General features: G+C 47.6%; 1 protein-coding gene across 2 annotated transcripts in view; it reads left to right on the top strand.

The window, feature by feature from the left end:
* Positions 1 to 26697, top strand: part of PIEZO2 (piezo type mechanosensitive ion channel component 2) — a 326164-nt gene that overhangs the window by 281269 nt on the left and 18198 nt on the right. Inside the window, exons 38-48 of one of the 2 annotated variants that reach the window (XM_032602872.1) lie at positions 3914 to 3973; positions 7761 to 7927; positions 8888 to 9054; positions 12791 to 12958; positions 15348 to 15668; positions 16398 to 16656; positions 19566 to 19748; positions 22732 to 22984; positions 23949 to 24081; positions 25175 to 25322; positions 25415 to 25629. In XM_032602872.1, the coding sequence (XP_032458763.1) occupies positions 3914 to 3973; positions 7761 to 7927; positions 8888 to 9054; positions 12791 to 12958; positions 15348 to 15668; positions 16398 to 16656; positions 19566 to 19748; positions 22732 to 22984; positions 23949 to 24081; positions 25175 to 25322; positions 25415 to 25629 (2074 nt within the window). The remainder of the gene's footprint in view (positions 1 to 3913; positions 3974 to 7760; positions 7928 to 8887; positions 9055 to 12790; positions 12959 to 15347; positions 15669 to 16397; positions 16657 to 19565; positions 19749 to 22731; positions 22985 to 23948; positions 24082 to 25174; positions 25323 to 25414; positions 25630 to 26697) is intronic. The other variant, XM_032602873.1, reaches the window with a different exon arrangement.

Raw genomic sequence — 26697 nt, 5'->3', positions numbered from 1 at the left:
ATATCCACTTTGAAGAGCAGACGTCAGTATCCATGAAAATTTTAAATGTGTGTCTCCTACCAGAGATCTGTCCCACCTCCAGGTGTATGGCTTAACTTGAACCAATATTTTCACATGAGCACAAGCACACGTGTCTAAGAATACTCATCAAACATTATTTATAACCAACAAAAATTGGGAAACATCCTGAATGCCCACATAAAGAAGAAGAATCAAGTAGATTATGTTACCAATGTATTATGGCATACAACTTGGCAATTGAAGAAATGATATGGGCTACTTTGAACTGACTTGGAGAACAATTCCTGACGTACTGTTAAACGAAAAGCATTCTGTTGCAGACTGGCATGCACATCATGAAACCGTTTATGAAACAAAGGAAACCAGAGTGCCTCCAGACAATATTTTGCATTTTTAACGGGTACATATAGTCGTGTGTAAATGCCAGAGGAAGATCAGGAAGAATACTTAGCAAGTTAATTACAGTGGTGACCTCTGGCAGAGGGTGGGGAGAGACTGAGATTAAGGGGTAGGATTCAAGGGAACTTTAGCCTCGTTATATTTTAGTTCTTTACAAAGAAAATGTATATATAGATTCTTTGTGAAATTTAAAATGTATTCAAAAAAGAAAAGAAAAGGAAAACAGAATTTCTAATGGAGCTCTAATTGCAAAGCCGTTCTCCTTTTTTGACCACTCTGGTCGCTGCTACCTCCTGGTAGCTTTTAGTTTAGTTTAGTTTATTGGTTTAAAAAAGGCAAAATTAAGACACAGGCAATGTAGCAAGTCAAGCAATAAAGAAGTGGATGCACAGTCTGGCCTTGAAAGCTACCCTAAGGCACCAAATCCTTGCATTGGTTGTGCTCTCTTCCGCCCCTTTCCTGTGATGTGCAGGCAGTGTTTCCTTTGTTTCAAAAATGAGTCCATGCCGTCCAAATTCTCCTGTGCGTTCATCAGCAATGTATCATGAACACGTCTCCAATTAAGCATTTATAAAACTATATCATCCTTTTTTAACAGCTGCAAAATGTTCTATAATATGGATATGCATAATTATCCAACTCTTCCATCACTAATGGACGTAAGGTTTGCTTCCAGATCTTGCCACAATTAAGAATGCTGTCATAGATGTCCTTGCACAGAAGTTCACATATAGTCGTGTGTGTGTGTATTTAAATGCATGGCAAAAAGTCAGGAAGAACACACACTTTCCACAAAATAGATGATCAAAAGTGGGATTTCTGGGTTAAAGCGGGTGCTTTTTTATTTAATAAATATTTTCCCAAGAGGTTTTAGAAATTTACACTCCTATGTATAAGGTGCAGGAGTGTCTATTGCCCTGTAGCCTCATCCCATAGGCTATTATTACTCTTTTTATTGTGTGTCTTTCTCAAGGATGACAAACGGCTTTTATTTTCATTTGAATTTTCCTAACTAATGAGATTGAGCATTTTTTATTTCATATTTTCTTGGTATTTTTTACTTTCAAATCTGAGATTTAAAATGTTTATCATGTTCCATGCTATCATTCTATTGGGTTGTTTGTCTTTATTAATTTAGGAAATATTTATATGTTAGGGATATTATCCTTTTTTATGTGTTACAAGTATCTTTTTTCCAATCCAGTGCTCATCTTTTGATTTAGTTTATGGTATATATTTTCTAAGCAATGTTTAATTTTTTGTGATGTCAAATAGGTCCGAATTTCTTTTTGCAGTTTCTATGTTTTCATCTTGTTTAAGGAAGTCTTCCCCTCCAATTTTATGCAAATGTTTTCTTATATTTCCTCTTAATTTTACTCACCTTTTGAATTTTTTATTATTCTGTGAAGTAGAGCTCTATTATGCTAAACCTGTTCGGTAATGTCTTCCTTTTTCTATCGAAGTTAAATGCTCCTTTTCTCAATATTAAGCTCCCATTTGTGGTATGGCTCTTAGGTATGTTTCTGGACTCTGTATTCTGATCCACTATCCTACTGTCTAGATGTGGGCCACTGTCTTATATTTTTGAGTCCAGTAGCTAGAGTTAGTTTTAATATTTAGTGCTGCAAACTTCCCTCACTATGCTCCTTTTTTCAAAATTGTATTTGCTATTCTCAGACATTTGTTCTTCCAAAATTATTGGGCCAATTCTAAAAAATCTTTAGTCACCTTGCTAATATCTCATTAGTCTGTATCATGAAGATTATTTCATGTGTATATGCACCATCGTTTACCTACAAATCTAGGACAGCAATAATTCAAAGATATAGGGACAGAAATCAATGTTTATTTCTTTAATAAGTATTTATTCAGCACCTTCTTGATACAAGGGATCATCCCTTCTTTGTCGGCAGATGAAACAAGCAGCATCTGTCCTTCCAGAGTGCCAGCTGCCTTTGTGCTTTCTGTGCAATAACTCACTCTCCCCTCACTCCCTGCCCTACACTTGGGGATGTGAGGTCCCAAAGAGTGAAGGAACCTGCCCTGGTTACAGCCAGCCAGTGAGTGGTGGGTCTGGAATTCATAGCAGGTGTCCTGGCTCCAGACCCCTCCACCTTAACCAGTAGGGAACACAAATATAGGGGAAAAAAATCCCTGTTGACATAGAAACTGCAAGGTTTCATTTAAAAAATAAGCATACATAGAATAGCGTGGGACCAGGGGACAAAAGGTGACTTGTGACCCAGAGTGCAAAGGAATACAGTACTTCGTGCAAAAGATAGTCTTTGAGCAGAGCCTGGCAGAAGAAAGCAAGTTCATGTATGAAAACTAAAGAGCAGGTCAGCTTAGCTAGTGAAGACGGGATGTGAAACAGAGCAGCAGAAAAGAGCACAGTAGAAAATAAGTTTGGGAAGATTAACTGGACTCAGGTTGTGAATCGTCTTTCATAGAGTTACCAGATAAAATACATGAACCCCGGTTCTAGTTGAATTTTTTAGAAAAACAACAAATAATCTTTAAGCTTCAGTATAATTTGGACATATTGCATGGCATTTACTTACACTAAAAAATGATGTGTGGGGGCTTCCCTGGTGGCGCAGTGGTTGAGAGTCCGCCTGCCGATGTAGGGGACGCGGGTTCGTGCCCCGGTCCGGGGGGATCCCACATGCCGCGGAGCGGCTGGGCCCGTGAGCCATGGCTGCTGAGCCTGCGCGTCCGGAGCCTGTGCTCCACAACGGGAGAGGCCACAACAGCAAGAGGCCCGCGTACCGCAAAAAAACAAAACAAAACAAAACAAAAAAAAAAGTGTTATTTATCTTAAATTTAAATTTAACCGGGTGTCCTATATTCTCATTTGCTATATCTGACAACCTCAGCCTTAAAAGAAGAGGCTAAGAAATAAAATGAAACTCTGTGATCTCATTTTAAGGGTGACCCACTAAAATTTATAACATTACCCCAAGGTGTTCAAAATTACAACTTCACAGTGTGTAACAGGAGTCAGCACACTTTTTCTGTAAAGGGCCGGATGGTAAATATTGTAAGTTTTGCAGGCTGTAAACTCCTGCTGCAGCTCAACCCTGCCATCTTGGGATGAGAGCAGCCTTGGACGGTATGTCCACAAATGGGTGTAGCTGTGTTCCAGTAAAATTTGAATTTCATGTAATTTTCGTATGCACAAAATATTACTGTTCTTCAGACTTTTTTCAACTATTAAAAATAGTTGAACTCACAGGCCATTTAACAACAGGAAGCAGGAAAGATTTGGCCAGAGGACTGTAGTTTACCCACCCCCAGTTCCATGATTCTCATTCTGGAGTGGAGTGAAGAGAATCTGAAAGCTCAGAATTCTTATGACTTTTCCCCAGGAGCTCTTCAAATCGGCAGAATGTCCTAGATTTCATTATAAAATTCCTCTGAATCCAGAAGAGTAGTGTTGGCATTAATTTACCCTAAAAGGACGTAACCCGTGTTTCTCGAACAATCTTGGCAGGTCCTGTGGAGTGGGAAGACCGGGAGGATGAACCGATCAAGAAGAAGTCTGATGGACCAGGTAACAAAATAAAGGCTCCCGTCGGCGGGGGGCGAGATTGGAATTTGTTTCTTGCCCAGATAGTACGTAATGGAAGGCTGCCTGAAAACAATGAATTAAATCCTTTTGCTGGACTGTGACTTAATCATCAGTGTCCCTTGAAATCTCATCTCTAGTGAAATTGCAAAGGGACTCCAAAAAGTAGACCTGACCTTTGCACCGTGGGATGAAATGTTGGATTAGAGTCGGCTTGTAAATTCCTTTATCCAAGTACCTATGAAAGGGAGTTTGGAGAGCAACTTGTAAATGTCCCAGGGAAGCCATCAGAGTAGAGGCACAAAAAATATTGACAATTAATTTAAAGTACAAGGAAAAGGAGTGAAGTGAGAAGTAAGTAACTGCGGAACTGAGCGGGCCTCCAGGCTTGGGCCAACCTCCTCGTCTTAGGGAAGAAAACCAAACCCCACTGCGTTTCCTCAGGACTCCACACAGTGGGGGACAGAACCGGTGTCTTCTAACTCCTAGCCCGGTCACGGTGCCGTTTGGGCTTCACGGAGTCCACGATTGGGAGGAAGATTTCTCCATCAGGAAAAAAAAGAGGAGAAACAAAAGCCTCCAAATGCAGTGAACCCAGATGCCTCTTGGCTGCACAGACGCTGCTTCGTCTCTCATGGGGCTGGCATTCCTGTAAGCATCACTTAGCAGCAGGCAAGGTTTTCAGGCTCTTTCGCTCTGGACACAGATACATCCAAGGATGCCATCTGCTGACACGAAATGAGGCTTCCTGAATGCTCTCCAAGCCCTCGGAGGCACAATCCTTGAACCTGGCCTCCACGTCCAGGTAACCGGCTCACGTGTCTGTGGGACCACATACCCCTTTATTGCTGCAAAGCTTTATCACGCTTTGCACGGCACAGCTCCTTTGCCAGGCACTTTTCCATGAGCTTTACACGCATCGACTTGTTCAACCCCCTCAAAACCCTCTTCCCCATTTAACCAAGAAGAAACTGAGGCAGAGAAAAATTGGCCCACTTCTCCAAATCTACACAACCACTTGGGTAGAGTTGGGATTTGGATCCAAGGACTCAGAATCCAGAGTCTGTGCTCTTAACAACTATGCCCTCCGGCCTCTATGGTTAAAAAATAAACAAGAATAAGGATCCTAATTTCCCATGTGAGTCTATGATCACCCCAGTGGGTAAAGTGCACGTTACGTTACACAGGGCTCCAACATAGTAACACCATAAGCAAAACCGCAAAATAATTAGGCTTATCTTCACAGCTTCTAACAAAATAATTGTGAATATATGAAAAAAAATAGGTCGTCAAAAATATTAAGATGCTGCTAAAGTTCATCAAGTTTAGTCCTTCAGCCTCCAGGGGTCGAACTTGCCTTTGATGTCTACACGAAGAGGCTGTGGGCAGTCAGTAGCTGCCAGGTGGGGCTCTCTTGGCTGGTTTCTCTGGGCCTGCTTGACCCGGAGGCTCAAGGCCCCTTCTCACTACATGGTTCCCCCAGCTCCTTTTCCAGAGTCCCAGCTAGCAGCTCCAAGGTTCCTGTGACCTCAGCAGGTAGCACCGTCTACCGCTTCCTTGTGTCTCCCTGACCCACCTGGACCATGTGCGGAGCCCACACTCTAGCTAAGCTTCCCTTGGATGGATTTCCTTTGAAAAGAGCAAAATTTCACCTGAGAGAAGTTCTGCCTTTCTCCTAGGCCACCCAAATGCACAAATAATTTTTTTCCATGACAAAGTCAAACTCTGGTTCATGTTTCAGTCTCTAAAGTAGAGAGAGGACAGTGACCAGGGGTGGGCCCTACACCTGGGCTAGAGGTTGCAAGACTCTACCACTTCTGGGCTAAATCCCACCTGCCACCTGTTCTTCTGTGGCTTGTTAGCTAAGAATGACTTTTACCATGTTTCATGGCTGGAAAAAAATCAAAAGAAGAAGAGTATTTAATGACATATGAAATCTATGGGATTCAAGGGTCAGTGTCCGTCATTAAAGTTTGGTAACCCAGGCTTGCCCATTGATCAACGATCCACCCACTGTCTACAGCTGCTTTCACACCAGCACAGCCGAGATGACCAGAGACAGCAAGGCTGCAAAGCTGGAAATGTGTACTGTACGGCCCCATCCAGAAAATGACCCCCGCCCCCCGCACAGAAAAGCTTATGTCAGAGAATTTTGTCTTTTTCTACCTGCTGTATTAGTGACCTTAAACTACAACCATTCCAAACTATCATCATTAATCATAAATTCATTACGATCTTACTATGACACTTGAATCTGATTTCCTTTTTCTGGTGAGAGGAAGAGTGAAGGATACAGGTTGTTTTTCTTATTGAGGGTCTTGGTGGTGGTGCTTTGATTTTTTTTTTTAAACAATAAGGCAATTCTTAATTCATTGTCCTGTTCACTAAGTATTCCCTTTATTGCAGTCAGTGTTTGAAATAGCTAATAAAACTAATTTTTTAAAAAGCCAAAGTACAAAAATGTACACATGGATGGTGATTTGGTGATGTGTCTTGAAGCGTTCCTTGTATACCAGTTGAAGAAGCACTGATTTACGGGAAGCAATGAGTAAGACAGACAGTTAATATGGGATCTTCCCTCTTTTATTTTGATTCTGACCTAAAATAAGTTATGTCACAGCCGTGACCCAGAGTTCACATTGAATTCCGGGGGTGCCGGAGAGGCACGACATCAGGGACACGGTGGGACCCCGAGTGGAGCTTGTCACACGCGGCCTCCCAGGTGGGTCCCCAGTCACAGCTGAGATGAGAAAGGCAGCCCAGGGTCATCGGGAATCTCGGGGCTCCTGTATTTAGGAGAGGACTGACCCCCACCCACAACCCCCGGGGAAAATTTTGTAGTTAGCACAGCTTGATGTCATTAAATACATATGGACAAGATAAGTCAGTGGTTTAGATAGACTCTTAGTGTGTGGACTGAATTCCCTACAAAATACCTTTGAGGTGGTTTAACTGCAATCCAGCTGCAGTGAGAAGCATCAGAGTCTTCTGAACCAACAGAATTGTTTCCCACGACAATTGTTACTTAAGAAAAGAAGAAACATACAGGAAAAGTGTTAAAGGACCCAGTTACCTGGATAGATACAGACTGTTTCTGTCCCTGCGTCAGTAACAAATATCTTTGAGCACAATCTCTACTTCTAATCAAACCTGTTAACTGCATACAGACCTATTCTGACTGATGCTTTGACCCAAGGTTAAAAACTCTATCCGCGGGCTTCCCTGGTGGTGCGGTGGTTGAGAATCTGCCTGCTAATGCAGGGGACACGGGTTCAAGCCCAGGTCTGGGAGGATCCCACATGCCGCGGAGCAACTAGGCCCGTGAGCCACAACTACTGACCCTGCACGTCTGGAGCCTGTGCTCTGCAACGAGAAGCCGCGATAGTGATAAGGCCCACGCACCACGATGAAGAGTGGCCCCCGTTTGCCACAACTAGAGAAAGCCCTCACACAGAAATGAAGACCCAACACAGCAAAAATAAATAAATTAATTAATAAACTGCTACCCCCAACATCTTCAAAAAAAAAACCAAAACATTAAGTCCCTGGAATTTATTTAAAAAAAACTCTATCCGCGTTTGGTTTTGGTGCTTCCGCAGCAGGTGTGGAAAGGTCCGCCCACGGCTTCCTAGCCTGCGGTCCCCACGACGCCCCTGTCACTCCATGTTGGGGACGAGGGCAAAACCAGGGCTGCCTTTGGTAAAATACCACACACAGCACCGCGGCTGAGGGCACGACGTCCCTTGAAATCGTGTTCTCTTCTTCCTCCTAGATAATATCATCAAGAGGATATTTAATATTCTGAAGTTCACCTGGGTCCTGTTTCTGGCGACCGTGGACAGTTTCACAACGTGGCTGAACTCCATCTCCAGGGAGCACATCGACATCTCCACCGTCCTGAGGATCGAGAGGTGCATGCTGACCAGAGAGATTAAAAAGGTAGCACTACTGGCATGATTCTGAAAGTCAGTACACAGAGCCCCAAGTAGGCTCAGACAAAATCCGTTCTCTCTAGACAGTCTTTACATAACCCCTTTGCTTTTTTGTATATTTAAGTCCGTTCCATGCTCAGAATGAAAATAATCAGACGCCACACACACGCTCACACAGTCCCGGGATCTCGGCCAGTGGGTCCTTTCTGTCCCCTCCCATCACCACCGTTTGCAGCTGCGCGGGCTCCGTCGTGTCTCATAAAGGGGCATGTTGTATAGTCTGGCAAGTTTGATGTGAAACTTCTCATAGGGAAAATTAGGATATATGCAGAGCCACAAAATACAGCCATAGATGGTTTACAGATTACATTTGAAAACAATCGTTCATTGCTGGAAAAGTTACTCTGACTTAGCAAAATTATCTACATATAAGAAAGGCTTTCTTTTTCAATATTTTAATTTTAGTTTTGGAGATGTAAGTGACATATAACATATTAATTTCAGGTTTACAACATAATAATTTAGTATTTGTATATATTGTGAAATGATCACCACAGAAAGTCTAGTTAGCCTCCATCACCACACCTTGTTATAAATTTTTTTTCTTGTGATGAGGACTTTGAAGATCTATTCTCTTAGTAACTTTCCAATATGCAATACAGTACTGTTAACTATAGTCCCCATGCTGTCCATTGCATCCCCAGGATTTATTTATTTTATAACAGAAAGTTTGTACATTTGACCATCTTCACCCATAAATGAGAACGGGTTTCTGTTCAGCATGACCCAGTCACATCGGGCACCATTAATTCAATGAGTTAATGTCGATCCCCAGCTTGACTAGCCTGGCTTTTCATCCTATTCAAGGTGTGCATGATGGTGGAGGGTTGTCCGTATTGAGCAGTGCCAGGCAGCTGCACAGGCCTAGTGCTTCGTGAGGACCGTGACAATGTCTCCTTCTCTGCAGGGCAACGTCCCGACCCGGGAGAGCATCCACATGTACTATCAGAACCACATCATGAACCTTTCCAGAGAGTCGGGACTGGACACCATTGATGACCGTCCTGGCGCCACCGCAGGTATACAGACAGCCCATAGGATGGACAGCTTAGATTCCCACGACAGCATCTCCAGGTACGTCACGTGCTCCACGATGGTGTTGCTTTTGACAAGGTAACAGAGGTGAGAAATGATGGGTGAGGTGCAGATTGATCAGAACCATGCGGGGTGCCCAGCCATTCCGGGCTGTCTCTGTGGCCACAGCCAAGCAGAACATTGCCTGTCCCTGGACCGGGCAGATAGAAGCAGGAATCAGTAATAATTATTAGCAGGAGCTGTATGAGTCACAGCCACAGGACTGGGATTTCCAAGCTGGAGTCAAGTCAGATGGACGAGCCTTCCACATCACAAAATGACAAATTGTATCGAGAGCTGCCTCTTTAACGCCTTTAAAATGCTGCTCCAGAAAGAATCTTCCGTTCTAGAATCTTCTACGATCTATTGCCATCCTTGATCCTTTTCCTTTCGGAAACGTTACTTTATGGTTCGTAATTTTAGAAACTTGAGAAGTGGTTCTGTCTGCCCCCATCTTCCGCATTGTGTGGTCACAGGCTTACTTCACACAGGCACCTGCGCTGACCCTTCACCTGGGGCTGCACTAAACACTGTGCATGGGTTTCTTCACTTTATCCTTAAAAGACCCTTCGAGATGTACTGTTATCATCCCCATTTGACAGAGACATGAGCCTCTTCTGAAATTTCATGAGGCTATAGACGATTTCCCAAAGGGGGAAACCACACATAATTACACATTTTTTTATGTAGAACTTCAGGGGTTTCACGGGCCTCCAGAATATTATATGTGAGCCTGGCTTAAGAATAGCGGTTCCAGAACCAAACTCTGAACCGAATGAATCAAAGAGAAAATTAGAAAGTAAACTGAAAATCAGTTGTTCATAAAATAAACATACATGATTCGTTATTCCTGAAAGTTACTTATTAGCCACTTTCAGCGTGTAACCACTGAGAATGTGGTCAATTAAGAAAGTAACTAAGGACTGTAAATCACAGCTTTAGGAGGTTGAAGAAGAAAAAGGAAATAAAGACTGGCCAAAATAAAATCAAGTAACCGCCTTTAAATCTGACCCAAGATGACAAACATAAAGCTGCACCCATAGTCAAAAACTGTGAGGCAGGAGAGTTTTAAATCCATCGATTGCTTTTTAACAAAGACTGTCAAAGTATTCCAAACATTTTTAAATGGTCAATCCGTCAATACATTTACTAGTAGAAAGCCAATACCTTTAAAATTACTTTTTAATGTTCTTTTACTCTTTATTTGTAACCTAAAGAAAAGGGAGACACAACAGGTTCATTATGTCATTAGTAACTGAGTGAACATATTTGCCCTTGCCTTAAAGGCTGAGCAGAGCTTCCAGTTTCTTTGTTTAGGAAACTTTCAAATCATGTGTCTGCATTAGAGTCCACAGGAAGCCTTGCCGATTGCTGGGGAGGCAGTGACCTTCTCTGGGAGGGACTCCCCCAGCATGGAAGCTTGCTCTCCGACACCTGTGCCCTGCGGCAGGGTAGTGTCAACCCCGGCGGGGACATGGGGACACACACGCTCCATGGGGCCCGGCCCCTTTCCGAGGACCCAGCCTGCGTGGAGCCTTCCTACTCACCCCATCTCACCCGCTTTTCCCTCTGGCAGACAGTAGAGGGGGTCAGGGTGGGAACCTAACAAAGGAGTTTGTATTCCCTTTGACTTACTGGAATCGTCCCGATTTCCTTCAAATCCAGTTGTAAAATAGCGATTTTTAAAAAAATGGTTGTTTTATGAAATCGGATATCCTCTACCTTCCCAGAAAATGAATTAGTTTAAGTTCCGTCAGGAAACGGTGACATTCTAAGGAACATTCCTAGATATGACCAGAGTGGTTATCATTTGAAATGTGTGCTGTGTGCCCCTGGGGTATCTCGATGAAGACATCGTCTGATTAGATTTGTCATCTGTTAGTGTGAAGCTTCTCCTCTTCCCTTTCACTTTTAAAACTGCCCTGGCTTGGATGACAAATTGGTCCACTGCAAATAACCCAATAGTCTGGGGTTGTGTGGGGTCCGAAAGTGGGCTGATGTGACAGTACAACTCACCTAAGAATTAACAAGGTTAACAGGACTTTGGGGTCAGAGCCATGATACCCGTGCAGAAAATCGAGCAGGTGAGGGCGCACAGCAACTTTCTGCTGCCGACTCCCAAAAGGTCATGGGATCCACCTCTGAAAATAGGAAATGACACAGAAGCTCACAGATCCAGTTCCATCATCTCATAAATGATGAAACCGACCCCGAAGAGGGGAAGCGCTTTATCTAAAACCCAGCAGGCAGCCAGTGTCGGTCGGCGTGGAGACCCAGGCCCAGGCCCACTGTGCTCGTCCACTGCGTTCCTAGTTCATCTCCCCATCATCTCCTCTTTTTGTCCAGGACGGGTTGACATCTAAAGGAGTCAATGTCATTTTTTAAAAATCCTTATTAGAGACTGTTTGGTTGCCTGCGTGTTCCCCCCTCTCATTGCCCGACCCCCGTGTTGGCCATATGGCTGTAACGTGCAGTCAGGGTGGCCCCTCCAGCGCACTCGGGGCTTGGTGGGGGAGCTATAACTCCAGGAACCTGAAACCCTTTAATGGCTCCATGAGAACCTCGAATTCCCTACTCCCACAGGGGACCCCAGAGGTAGCTCCATTGTCCTGAATGGTTTCCATTTCTGCCCCATGGTCACTGACTGTGGGCGTCTGACTGTGCGGCCAACACACAGCAGGTCCCCTAGTGCAGCCACATGTGACGTTTATTCAGGAAATCAGCCGTCCAGTATCACAAGGGTCAGCCGGGTCACTCATGCTCAAGCTGAAGATTAGTGCCCCAGGAGCCTCTGTGTCAGGCACTTTGGGGGGAGTGTCCCTCTCTGGGATTAAACTCTGCATATGAACTGCAGTCACACCTCTGTCTGAGCTCTGTTGGCTACATCTCCAGTACTGTGATCACCCAGTAGCAGCTCAGCCCTAACTCTGCCACCCTTCCTCCCTGATTGTCAGGTGACAGGAGCTGAGGATTTCAGCCGATGGGCTCTCGCCCTCATGACATCCGCCAACACCTAAAACGTGATCTGAAGAAAACCATTCATTAGGCTCAATGAACAGTTAACAGACAAAATGGCCCTGCCACTGCTGGATTTCCTTTGTTGTTGCCTTTTACCATTTTGTTTCATTTTTTTGATGTTGGTTTATATCCGGTTGCATATCAAACCAGCATCTCTTCTCCAAGCCATCTAGTTTGGTTCAACTGAATATCACTCAGAAAATGGGATGGAAAATTCAGTTTGTTGTGGTCAGTCCTGAGCTTCCCTCTTTCCCTTTGGAGACTGTGTTTAAAACAAAAAAATGACATTTTTATATAAACTTTACATGAGCAGATATTTCTGTGTAACCAGTTCGGCTACAAAATGCTCTCAGTGAACTCAGAATTGGGTGGGGGGCTGTGAATAAAACATGTTTCCTTTCATCAAAAAAAACTCAGTTGTAAAACTATGAATTCTGCTCTGTGAGAGAAAGGTCGGGACTTGTCTTTATTCTAGTTCCCTGTCCCACCCAGAGAGTGACATTTCCTCATTTATCAGCTGTTATATTCTTTTCAGCCCAGTACTGCTGTGTTTTATCTTCCCTTTTCTGTCCTGGAGGCCCCGCTGCGATGGTCGCTGTCCGTGGTGCTGGAGTGGCGTGTGGTTTGCTGCATGGCGGTGTCTGGGTCGCTGACCGTGTGTGACTCATGTTCCGGTGCTGTTTTAACACTGTGTCTCTGTGACTGTTTGCGCTGCTAGCTGCTACACGGAAGCAACCATGCTGTTCTCAAGGCAGTCCACCCTTGATGATTTAGATGGACCAGAAACTGTTCCTAAAACAAGTGAGCGCGCTCGGCCCGGGCTCCGTAAAATGCTCAGCATGGATGTGTCCTCTTCGTCAGCTGAGAGCGCCAGCTTAGCCTCCAGGTGCTCACACGTGCATGCGTTGTCCGTCACCGTGTCACCTCCCCCCTGGGTCATTGCACAAATGAGTTCTTGTGACCTGTGTGTTTTTGTTAATTTTTATTTTAAGAATGTGCATGACTAACCAAAGCATAACCACTGCCCTTCCTGGGATACAACTGGTCGTTCCCAGGACAGCATTCTATTAAACTAACTGCTCTTTGGTTTTTGTCTGTTAGGAGTTTCTTAAAAATCCTACTATAAACATTGTCCTTCATTTTGTAAGTATTTCACACTTTTTATTTCCAAAGGAACAAGCATGTTTCCTCCTTGGTTGAGGGCTCAGGTAGGTGGTCCTCACAGGGAGAAATGGGTCAGGAAGGGCAGGAAACTTTTTCTCACGATTTCATCCAAAGATCCATGAAGTAGGGGGAAAAAAATCCCCAAACCCCATATGTAGTCACATTTGGTTGGTACAGAATGAATCCGTCCACGTCTTATACGCATAATTAACATAAAAGTCAGGATATATTTTACCACTGGTTTTTTAAAAGGAATATTATTGTGCAGTAGAACATATCACCTTTGTAGACCTTAACTTGTTTGGTTTGGAAACGATTACTTTGGGCTTAAGTTTCCTCATTAAATCCTATGATAAAACAATAATCATTGAGAAATGAAATTACTCGCGTAAAAGCCACAAGCTCTTTTTTGAGTTGCCTCTGAAAAGTCAGCAGGAGCACAGAAGCATGAGTGGCATTGCGCTTATCCCGACACCAAACAACCTACCCAGATAACCCAATCCAAAACTAATGCCAACGTTGGCACATCAGGGGGGTGTTAAGTCCTTGTTGCCGGCAGCTATGTATCTCAGTTCAGAGCTGCAGGAGGCTGGTGCCTGGTGTTTCTGGGAATGCCATGGCCATTTGAGATGTCTTCTGGCTGGCACATGCTATGCCATTCCACTCTGTTGATTCCTGAATGTACCAGGATTTGCTGAATCCCTTTGGGGCCAGACCTCATTTAAAACCACAGAGAGCGTGCCTGTGGTCGTTTACGGTCCCACTGGAAGTTAGACCTGGTGTGGGGCTGGCTCCAGTGGTCTGAAAACTCAATGGGGTGATCAGTCAGTTTCACGGCCATGTCTAATCAAGGTAAGTCTTAGCCAAAGGCTGGCTGTCTTGGTGTTCCGACAGCCTTCTAACTGATGTGCACGCTTAGAACCAAAGCCCTGGGGACGCTGAAGACCCCTGAGTTAGGATCAAGAGCTCATACAAATGTGGTTCTTCAGTCTCAGGCTCAGCCAGACGCATTCATTCGTTCATACGTGTGCTCCAGCGTCCGTGACGAGAGAATGGGTACAGTCTGCGCATTTGAGCATCTCAGTGTTTATGTCCCCAGCAGCGCACACGTGCCGTTCAGATAGCAGCACCTTCTCAGAGTCTAACAGACTATCGCTCTACACCCAGCAGACTCGGCATCTCTAGATGACTTTTGCCCCCTCCCCTTCAGGGCTGGGTGTGTCGAGGTAGACAGTATAGAAAGCACGCTTTGAATTTCACGGCTCTCTGCTGTATTTCGTTTCCAGCTTTTCCTGCACAGACCTGGCAGGGAAAGTTAGAAGGACAGGAGGGATGCAAAAGAGAAGAGAAGGAAGCAAAAGTAGAGTGAAGATAATGGCAGAGGAGCTCATGAAAAAGGAAGCTGGAAGGGGAGCTGGTAGCGGAAAGCTGTTGGGAGGAGAGAGAGCAGGAGGGCAGCCCGAGCTGGAGACTCAGCCCTGGGGAGAGACCCTCAGGGCAGACAGTGGTGGGCGGGGCTTCCACATGCCAGGCGGTGGGGAGCCAGGGACGGGGAGGTGGTAAGCACTCAGTCAGATGTAAGAGGCACCAGTGAGAAAAGGCAAAGGATGGAAACGCAGGGAGAAGCAAGCATGCAGGAAGTGCGCCGTGTGTTATAAAGCATGCCATTGTCTTGCCAACGGTCCATCATTCCTGTCCTCCCCTTACGGATCTGGGGTCCACTGAGAGTAGAGTGTATCTTGGCTAAGACCTGCGGACCCAGCCAGCTGAGGCTTCTCGGTTCCGTGAGCACCTTTCTTTAAAATCCATACACTGGGAGGTGAGCTGTGCTCACTGTGTCTTGATTGGAAATAAACGCCAGGCCCCGTGGCTGGGAAGCTTGATGGGATTGAAAACCTCTGCTCAGGAGGGTTTAGCGCCCTGGGAGCTGCAGCCCAGCCCACCGTCTCTGCGGACCAGACAGATTATCCAGACAGAGCAAAGCCGATGGCACACGAGGGAGCGAGGGGGCGTTTCCCCCCACGTGCCTGGATGCGTGGCTGTGGGTGCCCTCGGGAGGGCGGGGAGTGGGATGCTGAGACCAGGTGGTGCCTGTCCCTGTGTCCCGACAGTGAGCCCACGCAGTGCACGATGCTGTACTCGCGCCAGGGGACCACAGAGACCATAGAGGAGGTGGAGGCCGAGCAGGATGAGGAAGTGCCTGAGGACACCCAGTCCCCGCAGGACCCCACGCAGGACGGCGAGGTGGAGGCCCCGCCGTCCTACAGCAAGGCCGTCAGCTTGGAGCGCCTGTCTTTTGACTCCCGGGACGACTCGGGGGGCCAGACCCACATGGCGGTCAGCCCCGACGACAGCCGCTCAGACCGCCTGGAGGCCAGCATCCTGCCACCCCTGACCCATGAGCTGACGGCCAGCGAGCTACTGCTGAACAAGTAAGAGCCTCGGCCACAGCGAAGGCCACAGCCGGGAGCATCCCTTAGTGCCCGCTGGGCTGCCAGGCGCAGAGACCCACGTGCAAAACGTCCACTCGGACGTTTAGAGGCAACGTGCTGCTTTCAGTACTTCCTGCACCGCAAGTAGGAGCCAACTTGGTGCTTCTACCACTGAATTGTGCAACCAGCAAAGTGTCTGTAACAGACATGAGTGCTCACGTCTCTTTATTTATTTATTTATTTATTTATTTATTTATTTATTTATTTATTTATTTTTGGCTGCATTGGGTCTTCGTTGCTCCATGTGGGCTTTCTCTAGCTGCCGCGAGTGGGGGCCACTCTTCTTGGCGGTGCACGGGCTTCTCACTGTGGTGGCTTCTCTTGTTGCAGAGCACAGGCTCTAGGCGTGTGGGCTTCAGTAGTTGTGGCTCACGGGCTCTAGAGCGCAGGCTCAGTAGTTGTGGCTCGCGAGCTTAGTTGCTCCGCGGCATGTGGGATCTTCCCGGACCAGGGCTCGAACCCGTGTCCCCTGCATCGGCAGGCAGATTCTTAATCACTGCGCCACCAGGGAAGCGCCTCATGTCTCTTTCTGTAGCACAATATGAGGTTGACGCCACAAGACACCTGGGGACCCGGGAAACAGGGAGGGACACCAGGGTCACACCAAGAGGAAATCAGTCATCTGGGGGAATTAAGACCCACGTAGTGTCACGCTGCTTATTCTAACAGGATGTTCCATGACGATGAGCTGGAAGAGTCGGAGAAGTTCTATGTTGGGCAGCCCCGCTTCCTGCTGCTGTTCTACGCCATGTACAACACCCTGGTGGCCCGCTCGGAGATGGTGTGCTACTTCGTCATCATCCTCAACCACATGGTCTCCGCCTCCATGATCACACTCGTGCTGCCTATCCTGATCTTCCTCTGGGCCATGCTGTCCGTCCCACGGCCCAGCAGACGCTTCTGGATGATGGCCATCGTCTACACAGAGGTAGGCCTCGGGCGGAACTGGCCTGCCCGTCACAGGGCATCACTCTGGGTGGGCCTGCCCGGCTCCAGACAATTTCACATAAACAGTCAGTGAAACGGATATTCTTAGGTGGACACGTGATTATAACCAACAGTTACCTGGTGCCCGTAATTATATTTATCTTTTCACATTTCACACCTCACACCGCATAGGGGCTAATATCATTCCATCTAACAGATAAGGAAATAGCCTCAGTGAGATTAAATAATTGCCCCGAAGTTACCCAACTAGCGAGTGGCGGGGTTGGCCTTTGAGGTCTGGTGTCTGCCCTGTGGTTTCAGCCACCAAGACGGTAAGTGAAAGGCAGACACAAGCACGGCCCGGGGGCCAGTGCGAAGTCAGTGAGTGGACATTGGATCAGACAGTACAGTGAGCACTTTGAACAGTTTGATGCAACATGCGTTTTTCCCATTTTTAAACCTAAAGCCAACTTCCACACGTCAAAACACACAGTCACATACCCACCCCCTTAAAAGTCTGAATAACAGAAAAGGAGAATTGCCACCCCGTTTTCATCACCCGTGAGGGGACAAGAGACGCTCGGTCCAAATATACGAACCTGCTTTTCTGCCCTGCCCTGTTGTGTACGTAGCAGTTCACAAATTCCCATGGCACCCATAAAACTGGGAGTAAAATGGAGGCTCTCACAGACTTTGCTCCTTGGGCCATCACAGTTCTTTGTCATCTTAGGTTTGTGAAGAAGCCTCATTTTCTTACCTGGCTCAGAAGGAAAGTTTTCACTAACAGTGGAGCTGTAATTGCTTCTTCAAGGATAGTACTCATCATGGTGTAGAGTTAGAGTCTAGAAATTTTATAGGTTTACAAGTAATTCAACAGCAAAATTAAAACAAAGTTATGTATTAACTCATCTCCAGAGTATTCATTTTAAAGTATTGCTATCATGCATCTTATTTCCATAATAAAAATAAAAAATGTGAAGCCAAATACATACCCATGACTTTCATTAGTCTGTCTAAACAATGGCTCTTAAATATTACTTCCATCGCGTAACTTGGTGATCGGGGCATAAGCGACTCCCTGTTTGGGGCCTGGAGATTCTCCCCAGCGCCTCTGCGGGAGGAGCTTACCCCGGCTTGAGGTAAGGTCAGGTTCTAGGAATGTGGAGAAGGGAGAAAGAGCCGCTGGTGCACAGCTTTCGTCTAGAAATGAGATCTTCCCGATTCAAAGCGGGGCTCTCCATTTTCTCTGTCACACTGAGGCGTTGTTGACGTTAATTCCCTCCACAACCCAGACTTTGGGCCACAGCCGGGGGCTATGCTGGGCAAGAGGAGACAACAGAAAGTTTTAAAAAATGGTCGTTCCTGTTTCTCAGTGGTCGCAGGTTCCTGTGGCAAACTGATGAGTGTAAACGGGGAATTGCCTACAGTTCAAAACCACGCCGCGTGGGTGGGCGCCGGTGCAGAGCGCGGCGGGTATGTGGCCTCGTGTAGCCGGGGTGGGGGGACTCGTCAGCACAAGGGGGTACGTGGGAAGGAGAGAAGTTCGGCGAGGACGAAAGCAAAGTGAGTCCAGTCCTTGCGAAGAAACGAAGGTGTAAGACAGCCCGGCGAGCGCGGGATGGACGGGCCATGATGGGGCTGCAAGGAGGCTGGAGGAGCGGGCAGCAGAGGTGCCCAGGGATGCCTGTCCACGGGGTGTGCGCTCAGCACTCGGCCCCTTGGATTGAAGGAGTTGAACGGGACACGACTCCGTCAAGTGTGTGTTTTAGCAAGTTTTCATAAAGTGGAGGCTTGGAAAACAGCCGGGGTGAGAAATACCACGGTCCGGACCGATGTCACCGCAGGGAGCTGAGAGGAGGGGGCAGAGGAGCAGGTTCAGGAAGGGACACCGGGTGGGGTGCAAGGGGGGTGTGTCTTGGCTCTGGCTTCTGTGTGGGTACCCAGCGTGCTGGGTGCAAGCACCAGGGTGTAAGGGACGCAGGGCTGCTCTTCACAGAGGCTCGACTTTGGGAAGAAGCCTGAGAGGAGGAGGGCTGAAGGGGGACTCTAGGTCAATGGAGGCCTTGTAAAACTATTTTTATTGATGGATTATGTGTAATGAATTAACCCCTGATGACGCAGATGTTGGACGATGTTTCAGTGTCCATCTCTGCAAACATCTCCACGTTTGCACCGTGAGCCAGTTACCAGCACAATTGGCAAGATTTTGTTTCATTCACTTTTATTTCTTGAGCACTTCCAATGAGCAATAAAATGGTGAGAAGAGAGAGATGAGAATAAAGTAATATCGTGTACAGCGAGCCTGTGTGGTTTGCTCCTAAAGATTACAAATTAAAGCAATACCCTGAAGTATAAGATAAAGATCTTCCTGTCTTGTTGGTTCTAACTACCATAGTTAATAGCTGAATACTTGTGTAAATATCTAATTGAATCAGCAGAAAGTAGCCAATTCCTCAACAGTAGCAGAAGTCATTTAAGCCGAGTCAGAAGTAACCTAAATGGCCCTGATGTATCCATAGTCAAAGGCCGTGGAGGTGGGCTTCCCTTCCCTGGTGGCGCAGTGGTTGAGAGTCCGCCTGCCGATGCAGGGGACACGGGTTCGTGCCCCGGTCCGGGAAGATCCCACATACCGCGGAGCGGCTGGGCCCATGAGCCACGGCCGCTGAGCCTGTGCTCCGCAATGGGAGAGGCCACAGCAGTGAGAGGCCCACGTACCGCCAAAAAAAAGGCCCTGGAGGTGAGATTCTGCGCTTGTCCTAAAGTCAGAGAATTTGTTATTCCACATGGTGTGTGCATTCCCAGCAACAAAACTGAGACTCTTTTCCCTTAATTATCTGTATCACTGTTTCTCCTATAGAACTATTCTTAAAAGGACTCGTTTTTTAAAAAATTTCTATCATCTGTGTGCAGGTGGCAATTGTGGTCAAGTATTTCTTCCAGTTTGGGTTCTTTCCCTGGAACAAGAATGTGGAATTGAACAAAGACAAGCCTTACCACCCACCCAATATCATCGGGGTGGAGAAGAAGGAGGGCTACGTTCTCTACGACCTCATCCAGCTGCTGGCCCTCTTCTTCCACCGGTCCATCCTGAAGGTACTGCCCGTTCACAGCCCCTGAAAGGTTCCCGAGAACCCGAGCATTGGGATCGCATGGGGCCGAGGGTCCATGGGGTGGGGTCTGTGTGTGTGCTCTTTTTTTCCTTGTTAACAGACAGTTGTGTTCATTTCATTCATTTTCTCCAACACTGTGTGCTCAATAATGGAGTTTGTAATAAATCAAGGGGAAATTTTCCCGTTTCTACCCTGGGTTGAATACAGCCTAATTAACCCAACGCCCGAACGGTGAGCAGTTCTTACCTCCCGATCCACGGCAGATCATCAGGGAGCTGCAGTTTGGGGTCTCCTCTCCATCCTGACCTCGGCCCACCCCCTTCTAGTAGCATTGCTTTTGTTGTAGTTTCTTGTCGTGAAACCACTGGCTTTAGTGAGAGACCGTGTACGTGATGGGCCCGGGAAGCCCAGGGCTGTGCTCCCAGAGAGCACAGCCTGAGAAAGCCATTCCCTCGTTGCTCTGGGAAGACCTGTCTACAGAGTGACCTTCTCGGGATCAGTAACTCCTGTCACCCCGCTGAGCATCCGTGGGGCTTTTTCTTCTCACACACTGTGAATTATAAGCTAAACTTGTAATATGCCACTCAGCTCTAAAACTTAGATATTGATGTGCCTATGGTCACAGTCTTACTTTCCTTCTCTTATTTTAACCTTGTCTCGTATAACGTATTTTAAATTCACTTTATCAAGTAGTATCTTTATTGGTTCCTTTTGAGAACAAGCTTGGCCTCAGTTAATGCATACACACACATACATGCACACATACATGTAACAGTATGTTCAACTTCTGTCCTATTCAGTGGGCTGTTTCAAACAGGCTTTCATGGTGTACCATGACCAAGACCTTTACTCCGCCTTTTGTCACCTTGCAAACTGCAAGTCCCTAACCCTTCACTTGGCGGGGGCGGGGGGGGGGGGCTTACCTGAGTCATTGGGGTGTGGTGAGTTTGCAAAGGTATTTATCCACAGGCACCCATTAGCCAAAATAAAATTTGCTTAATTTTTCCAGTTCTTCTGATGAATATGGTAATTACCTGAATGTAGCCAATTGACTAATTCTTGACAAACATATTAATAGATGTTTAACCTTATCTTTTTAGTTCTAGAAATTAAAGTTTTAAATTTCAGCATTTAGTATAATTTTGGCCGCTTCCAATTTCTCTTGCAAATTCTGAATCTTCTTGCGTGTCATTTTAAGAAAATTATAAAACTTTAGATATCTTTGTTACTTTTTCATCACCATTCAAATGGTTTAACAGCTATGATTTTATATTTAAAGCACACGATAAATGAAATGTTCGGGTTTCATATTGGTACACTTACTCTGATTTCTTCTTTGGAAATGTCTTATATACAGTGAATATATCTGAGGTACTGTTATGCTGAAATTTTGGCTAATGGTATGAAAAATGCTTTTGTAATGATAAATCCTTTCATAAAAAGACAAAACTATCCTACAGCTTTTGAAAAAATAAGCCTTTTGACAATGCTGCTTTGAAATCCAAACAATTAAAAACTATGTGCAAATTTCAAAAGTGGTCAAAATTATCCTATTTATAGGAATCACTATAATTTTATAAATAATTGGAAGAATTAACAAACCTAAATAAATATGCTACTAAGAAAGCAGTGAAAGAATCCAAATATGTTAACAAAATGTTAACAAAAGACAAAGCCACTTCTAAAATGATTTGCAAGAAATCAGTATACGCTGAAAAATCCCATTATGAGCACCTAAAATGTCTGTTATAAGAATACATTCATTGAACCTGCTTAAGAAATAATATATCTATACATAAATATTTAAGAATAATCTGTAAATTAGGTGACTCTGTCTTTGGATGAATGGATCGTTCTCCGACTTGGTTTGGCAAATGGGCCTGGAGCTCTTATTCTCTACAGAGTCAGACGGAGGACTGGACGGGGTCCTGGGGATAAATGCTAGCCTGGCAGCCAGGGCGCTCAGGGGGCGGACAGCTCACTGGGCAGCTTCGTCCAAGGTCAACACCAGGGCGACTTGTGGTCCACGTAGCATCTCATTCCAGGAAAGTCCTGCTTCCTCAGCCCTCTCTTCTGCAATCCTCCCTCCTGTCCTTACCGGCCCCCTTTATCCCACTTCCTTGAAGCAAAAACCAGGCTCTGCAGGATGCGTCACAGACTCTCACACGTGGGCCAGCATTGTTGGAGTAGAGTACTTGCAGGTCTGTTCCCGGGTCAGCCGTGGTGATCCCAGGTGATCCCAGGATTCAGGTCTTGTGGTGCAGGCTGGGGGAGAAGCAGCACCGTAACTCCAGTACAGGTATCTGGTGAGCACGGGGCGGGGACCAGTTCACCCATGGTCACTTCGGCTCCGTACTACCGGTGCACGCTGTCAGCACAGCAATGTGTGCTGGAAAGCACTTCCGCTCAGGGAACCAGCTGCGTTGATTCTGTTTGACTTCCACCCCATCATCTGTCTCCATCTCCACTGAAGAGCCTAATGCTATGGTCTATGCCCACCGCCTCCACTCTGCTGGGACCGTTGGAAAAGTATAGATGATACTCTTTCTTAGAATCCTTTACACTGCTTTGGGTTTCTAATCTTTTTTTAAATTTCAGTTTTATTGACGTATAATTGATGTATAATTGACAAAGTTTTATTGACGTATAATTGACAAATGAAATTGTAAGGTATTCAAGGCGTACATGTAGTGATTCGATAAACGTATACATGGAGCAAAGGCTCTCTCCCTCTGGTTAATTGGTGCATCCAACACCTCCTCACCTGCCTCTCTGTCTTTGTTTGGTGACAGCATTTAAGTTGCACTCTCGTAGCCAGTTTCCGCTGTACAACAGTGTTGTCAGCTACAGTCGCCCTGTTTTACGTTTATCCTGAGGGACGCTCTGGTGGCTGGGATGTCATAGGGCAGAATCCCAGCCCCCTCCCCGGAACGGCGGGCTGAGCTGCCCCTTCCTTGCCTTCTCAGTGCCACGGCCTGTGGGACGAAGATGACATCGCAGACAGTGGCTCTGACGAGGTGCGCTCGGACGACGCGCTGTCCCTCGGCCACGGTAGGAGGGGTTCCTCCGACTCCCTGAAGTCCATCAACCTGGCCGCGTCCGTGGAGTCGGTGCACGTGACCTTCCCCGAGCAGCCGGCCGCCATCAGGAGGAAGCGCTCCAGCAGCGGCTCGCAGATGTCCCAGGGCTCCAGCTTTTCCTCCAATAGGTCCAAGAGAGGTATCTGTCACACGGTGTCCCCAGGCTGAACCATTTCCCTGGTTCCAGTGGGTCCGGGGCACGGGAGTTTGTTGGGTGCTGTCGAGGAGACAGATACTGTGATGTGAAAAGAATGTACTTTGCAACCAGACAGACGGAGTTCCGAGTCCGGGCTGAGATGTGTGTGTGGTCCGGGGCGATCACATCACTATCCAGGGTGTCTGTCTGAGTCGTCCCCGGGACGAGGATTTCAGGTCGTGGAGAAAAGTGGCCAGCACGCCGCCTCGTACCTAGTGCGTGTTGGATACAGGGTAGTTATAAATCATATCCAGAGATTCTGCCGAGTATAAATCACGATTTATTTTGAAAATACATTTTACTCAATGGGAACTTTTAGCCAAACCTCCTTAGTTATTTCCTAAGCCAGTTATTAATTTCTTACCCAACAGCCAGTAATAGGAAAGTACATATGCGTTCCAGTTGCCCCTCTTGGGGTAAGTGGGCTTTTGTGTTGGTAGTGCTTCTGTCTGAAGCCTTCCAGACACTCTGTATTCATCAGCAGAAGACATTTTTCAGGCAGGCACTGGCAGGTCATCTCATATTTGTTTTGCAGTTAGAGAAATTTGGACCTGAAGAAAGGCATGGGTCCTGGACCCAATCTAGAAAACCCGCAACAAAAACCTGGGACCCCACTGAGCACGATAAAAACTGTTCTCCGGTCTCCTTCCTCCTGGGACAGAGGTCCCACAGCGGCCGAGGAAAGAGCCAGCAGTGGGTGTGAAAAGCCACGGATGCCTTTGGCTATGGAAGCAGAGTTGAGGCTGCAGATTCCAAGTTCCCCGTCTCTGTTCTTACGGGCATCTGTGTGTCTCACCTTCTAAGCAGCTTCAAACCATCCTCTGTCCTGGGGGCGGTGGGGCTTCTGCAATATTTACGTCGACCATCCTGCACCTCACGGTGCATCTCGGTTTCTTTTCACTTTCAGGCAGCGCGAGCACCTGCAACAGCAGCCAGAAGGGAAGCCGTGTTGTGAGCGGCAAGCGGAAGAGCAGACGGGAGCGCTACGTGGAGAAGCTTCGAGAACACGCAATCAAAGCAAAAGCGTTTACCGTAAAGAAGTGAGTGCGTGAGAACGCCTTGGGGCTGGGGAGCTGGTGTCACTTACTCCATATCAGCCAGAGGTGACGAGTGAAGTGACTTGTCCCACCACAAACATCACCTGCTTCAGGCAGAACGAAGTAGCCCATCGTGATACTGCTTTTAAAAATCACTTTCCAATAAGGATGATTTATTTATACATCCACTGCATTTCTAAACGCACTTTTTCTATTTGAACACGGGCTCACCGTGTGTATTTCCAGGCATATGAAAGAGTCCAACCAGACAGAGAGGGAATGAAGTCAAAGCTGGAAGGTTCTTAGAGATACACTTACCCCACAGAGGGAAACCGAGGTGCACGAGGGAAGTGGTTTGTCTGTCACGCAGCCCAAGTTCACCAGCCGAGTTCACAGGCCCCTCCCCCAGGTGACAGGGATGCAGAGACAGGAGTGGAAACGGGGGAGGTGCAACAGGGCTGGCCCTGAGTCTGGGCTCTGAGACCGAGGGCGCTGCTCACCTGAACGTGGCCTTGAATTGAAGGTGGAACCCAGAGCACAGTGAAGATAGGGGGACAGGGGCTGGGCAGACAAGTCAGGGCCAGGGCACAGGGTCATGAAGGATGGAGCGAGGTGAGCTCCAAAGCCCAGGGTGCTGCCCGGGACCCGGGGGACACACGGGGTCGGAAATGGGAGGATCAGGGGCTGCGTGGCGTTTCCTGGGTCTCAGGTAGGACCACAGGCCCCGTTTGCTTTCACCGCAGCCCGGGCCTCCCGCCTCATTACTTATCACACCTTTTATAGAAGCGCAGAGGGCTGGGTAGCAGGATCAGGGCCTCACAGGTGGAGAGTAATCGAATCAGGGGATAAACCGGCCCCTCATTTCCGGGGCTACTGCTCCATTATGCTTCAAGGAGAGAAGAGGTCTGTGGTCCCGTCGGCCATGAACTAGTGCACAGCCTCTGTTGGGGCAGGAGCCCCCCTTCCCCCAGCAGACTGTCCTGAGGTCGGGGGCAGGGGCTGAGAGCTGGTGGGAGGAGGGAAGCAGAGGATGGAATGCTCTGATCACTGTATCCAGTGGCTCCTGCATCCCCCTCCCCGGGTGTCTGTCTGGCAGGACCCTGCAGCTCTACGTGCCCATCAGACAGTTCTTCTACGACCTCATCCACCCCGACTACAGCGCCGTGACCGACGTGTACGTGCTCATGTTCCTGGCAGACACCGTCGACTTCGTCATCATCGTCTTCGGCTTCTGGGCCTTTGGGGTAGGTCGGGGACCGAGGACACTGCACACCAGGGACTAGCGCTGCTGTCCTGTGGGTGCCACCGGGCCTGAACCTGTGGTCTCCCCCACCAGAAACATTCAGCCGCGGCCGACATCACCTCCTCGCTGTCAGAGGACCAGGTCCCGGGGCCCTTCTTGGTGATGGTCCTCATTCAGTTCGGCACCATGGTGGTGGACCGGGCACTGTACCTCAGGAAGACGGTGCTGGGGAAGGTCATCTTCCAGGTCATCCTGGTGTTTGGGATTCACTTCTGGATGTTCTTCATCTTGCCTGGTGTGACTGAGAGGTAAGGCCTTCGGAAGCTAGAGCCGTGGGGGCTGCTTTCACGCAGACATTTTCATAAGGATCAGCCCGTAGGAGAAGGGAAAGTTAGGGGGTTTAATCAATACTAAACTCAGTGTGAAGCCAAGGTGTGAGCTGATTCCTCAGAAACGTTATCACTGCGTCTTTTTTTTTTTTTTTTGGTGGCACACGGGCCTCTCACTGTTGTGGCCTCTCCCGCTGTGGAGCACAGGCTCCAGACGCGCAGGCTCAGCGGCCGTGGCTCAGGGGCCCAGCCGCTCCGCGGCATGTGGGATCCTCCCGGACCGGGGCACAAACCCATGTCCCCTGCATCGGCAGGCGGACTCTCAACCACTGCGCCACCAGGGAAGCCCCATCACTGCGTTTTATATGCATTCTCAGACCTAGTGCTCTCAGATAGGGAGGGGACAGGCTGAGCGGTCAGCGCACACCTGGGGTCCTCGTGCTGTGACCTGAGCAGATAGAGAGACGGACTGGAGTGCGGTGTTAAGAGCGTAAGGGGATGAGAGGACGCAAAAGTGTGTCACATGAGAAGCGGATGAAAAGAACGGAGTCTGTTCAACTGGTAGAGAAAGGGGGTGCAGGTGACGAGGGGTCTGCCTCACTGGGTCCTGCTGAGGGGTAAACACAGCAGCCCCCGTGCCGCTGCTGCTGTAGTTAATACAACTATTGCTGTGAAGGTGCCTTGGGGGCCGAGGACTTGGGTAGGGAAGGGCTGGTGCTGTCCCAGGAGGGGGCTGGAGGCCGTCTTTCCCTCTGTCCCTTGAGCCCCCAGCTCTGGCCATGCTGACCCTCCTCGGTGCCTCCTGACAGCCTCTCCCCTCCCCAAGGTCAGATCTCAGACCAGAGGGCACGCCTCCACCCAGAGCAGTGCTGGGGCCAAGTTGGTGCTTCACGCATGAGCAGATGAATGAGTCAGTCCAGGAAAGAAAAACCAGGGAGACCCCTATCAACAGGAAATGCAGGCAGACCTCGGGGATACGGCGGGTTCAGTTCTGACCACCGCAACAAATCGGGTGGCAGGAATTTTCTGGTTTCCCGGTGCCTATAA

Source organism: Phocoena sinus, chromosome 14 (assembly GCF_008692025.1).
Source record: "Phocoena sinus isolate mPhoSin1 chromosome 14, mPhoSin1.pri, whole genome shotgun sequence".
Taxonomy (NCBI): domain Eukaryota; kingdom Metazoa; phylum Chordata; class Mammalia; order Artiodactyla; family Phocoenidae; genus Phocoena; species Phocoena sinus.
Note: the sequence above shows the minus strand (reverse complement) of the source record. Positions and strands in the feature narration are given on the sequence as shown.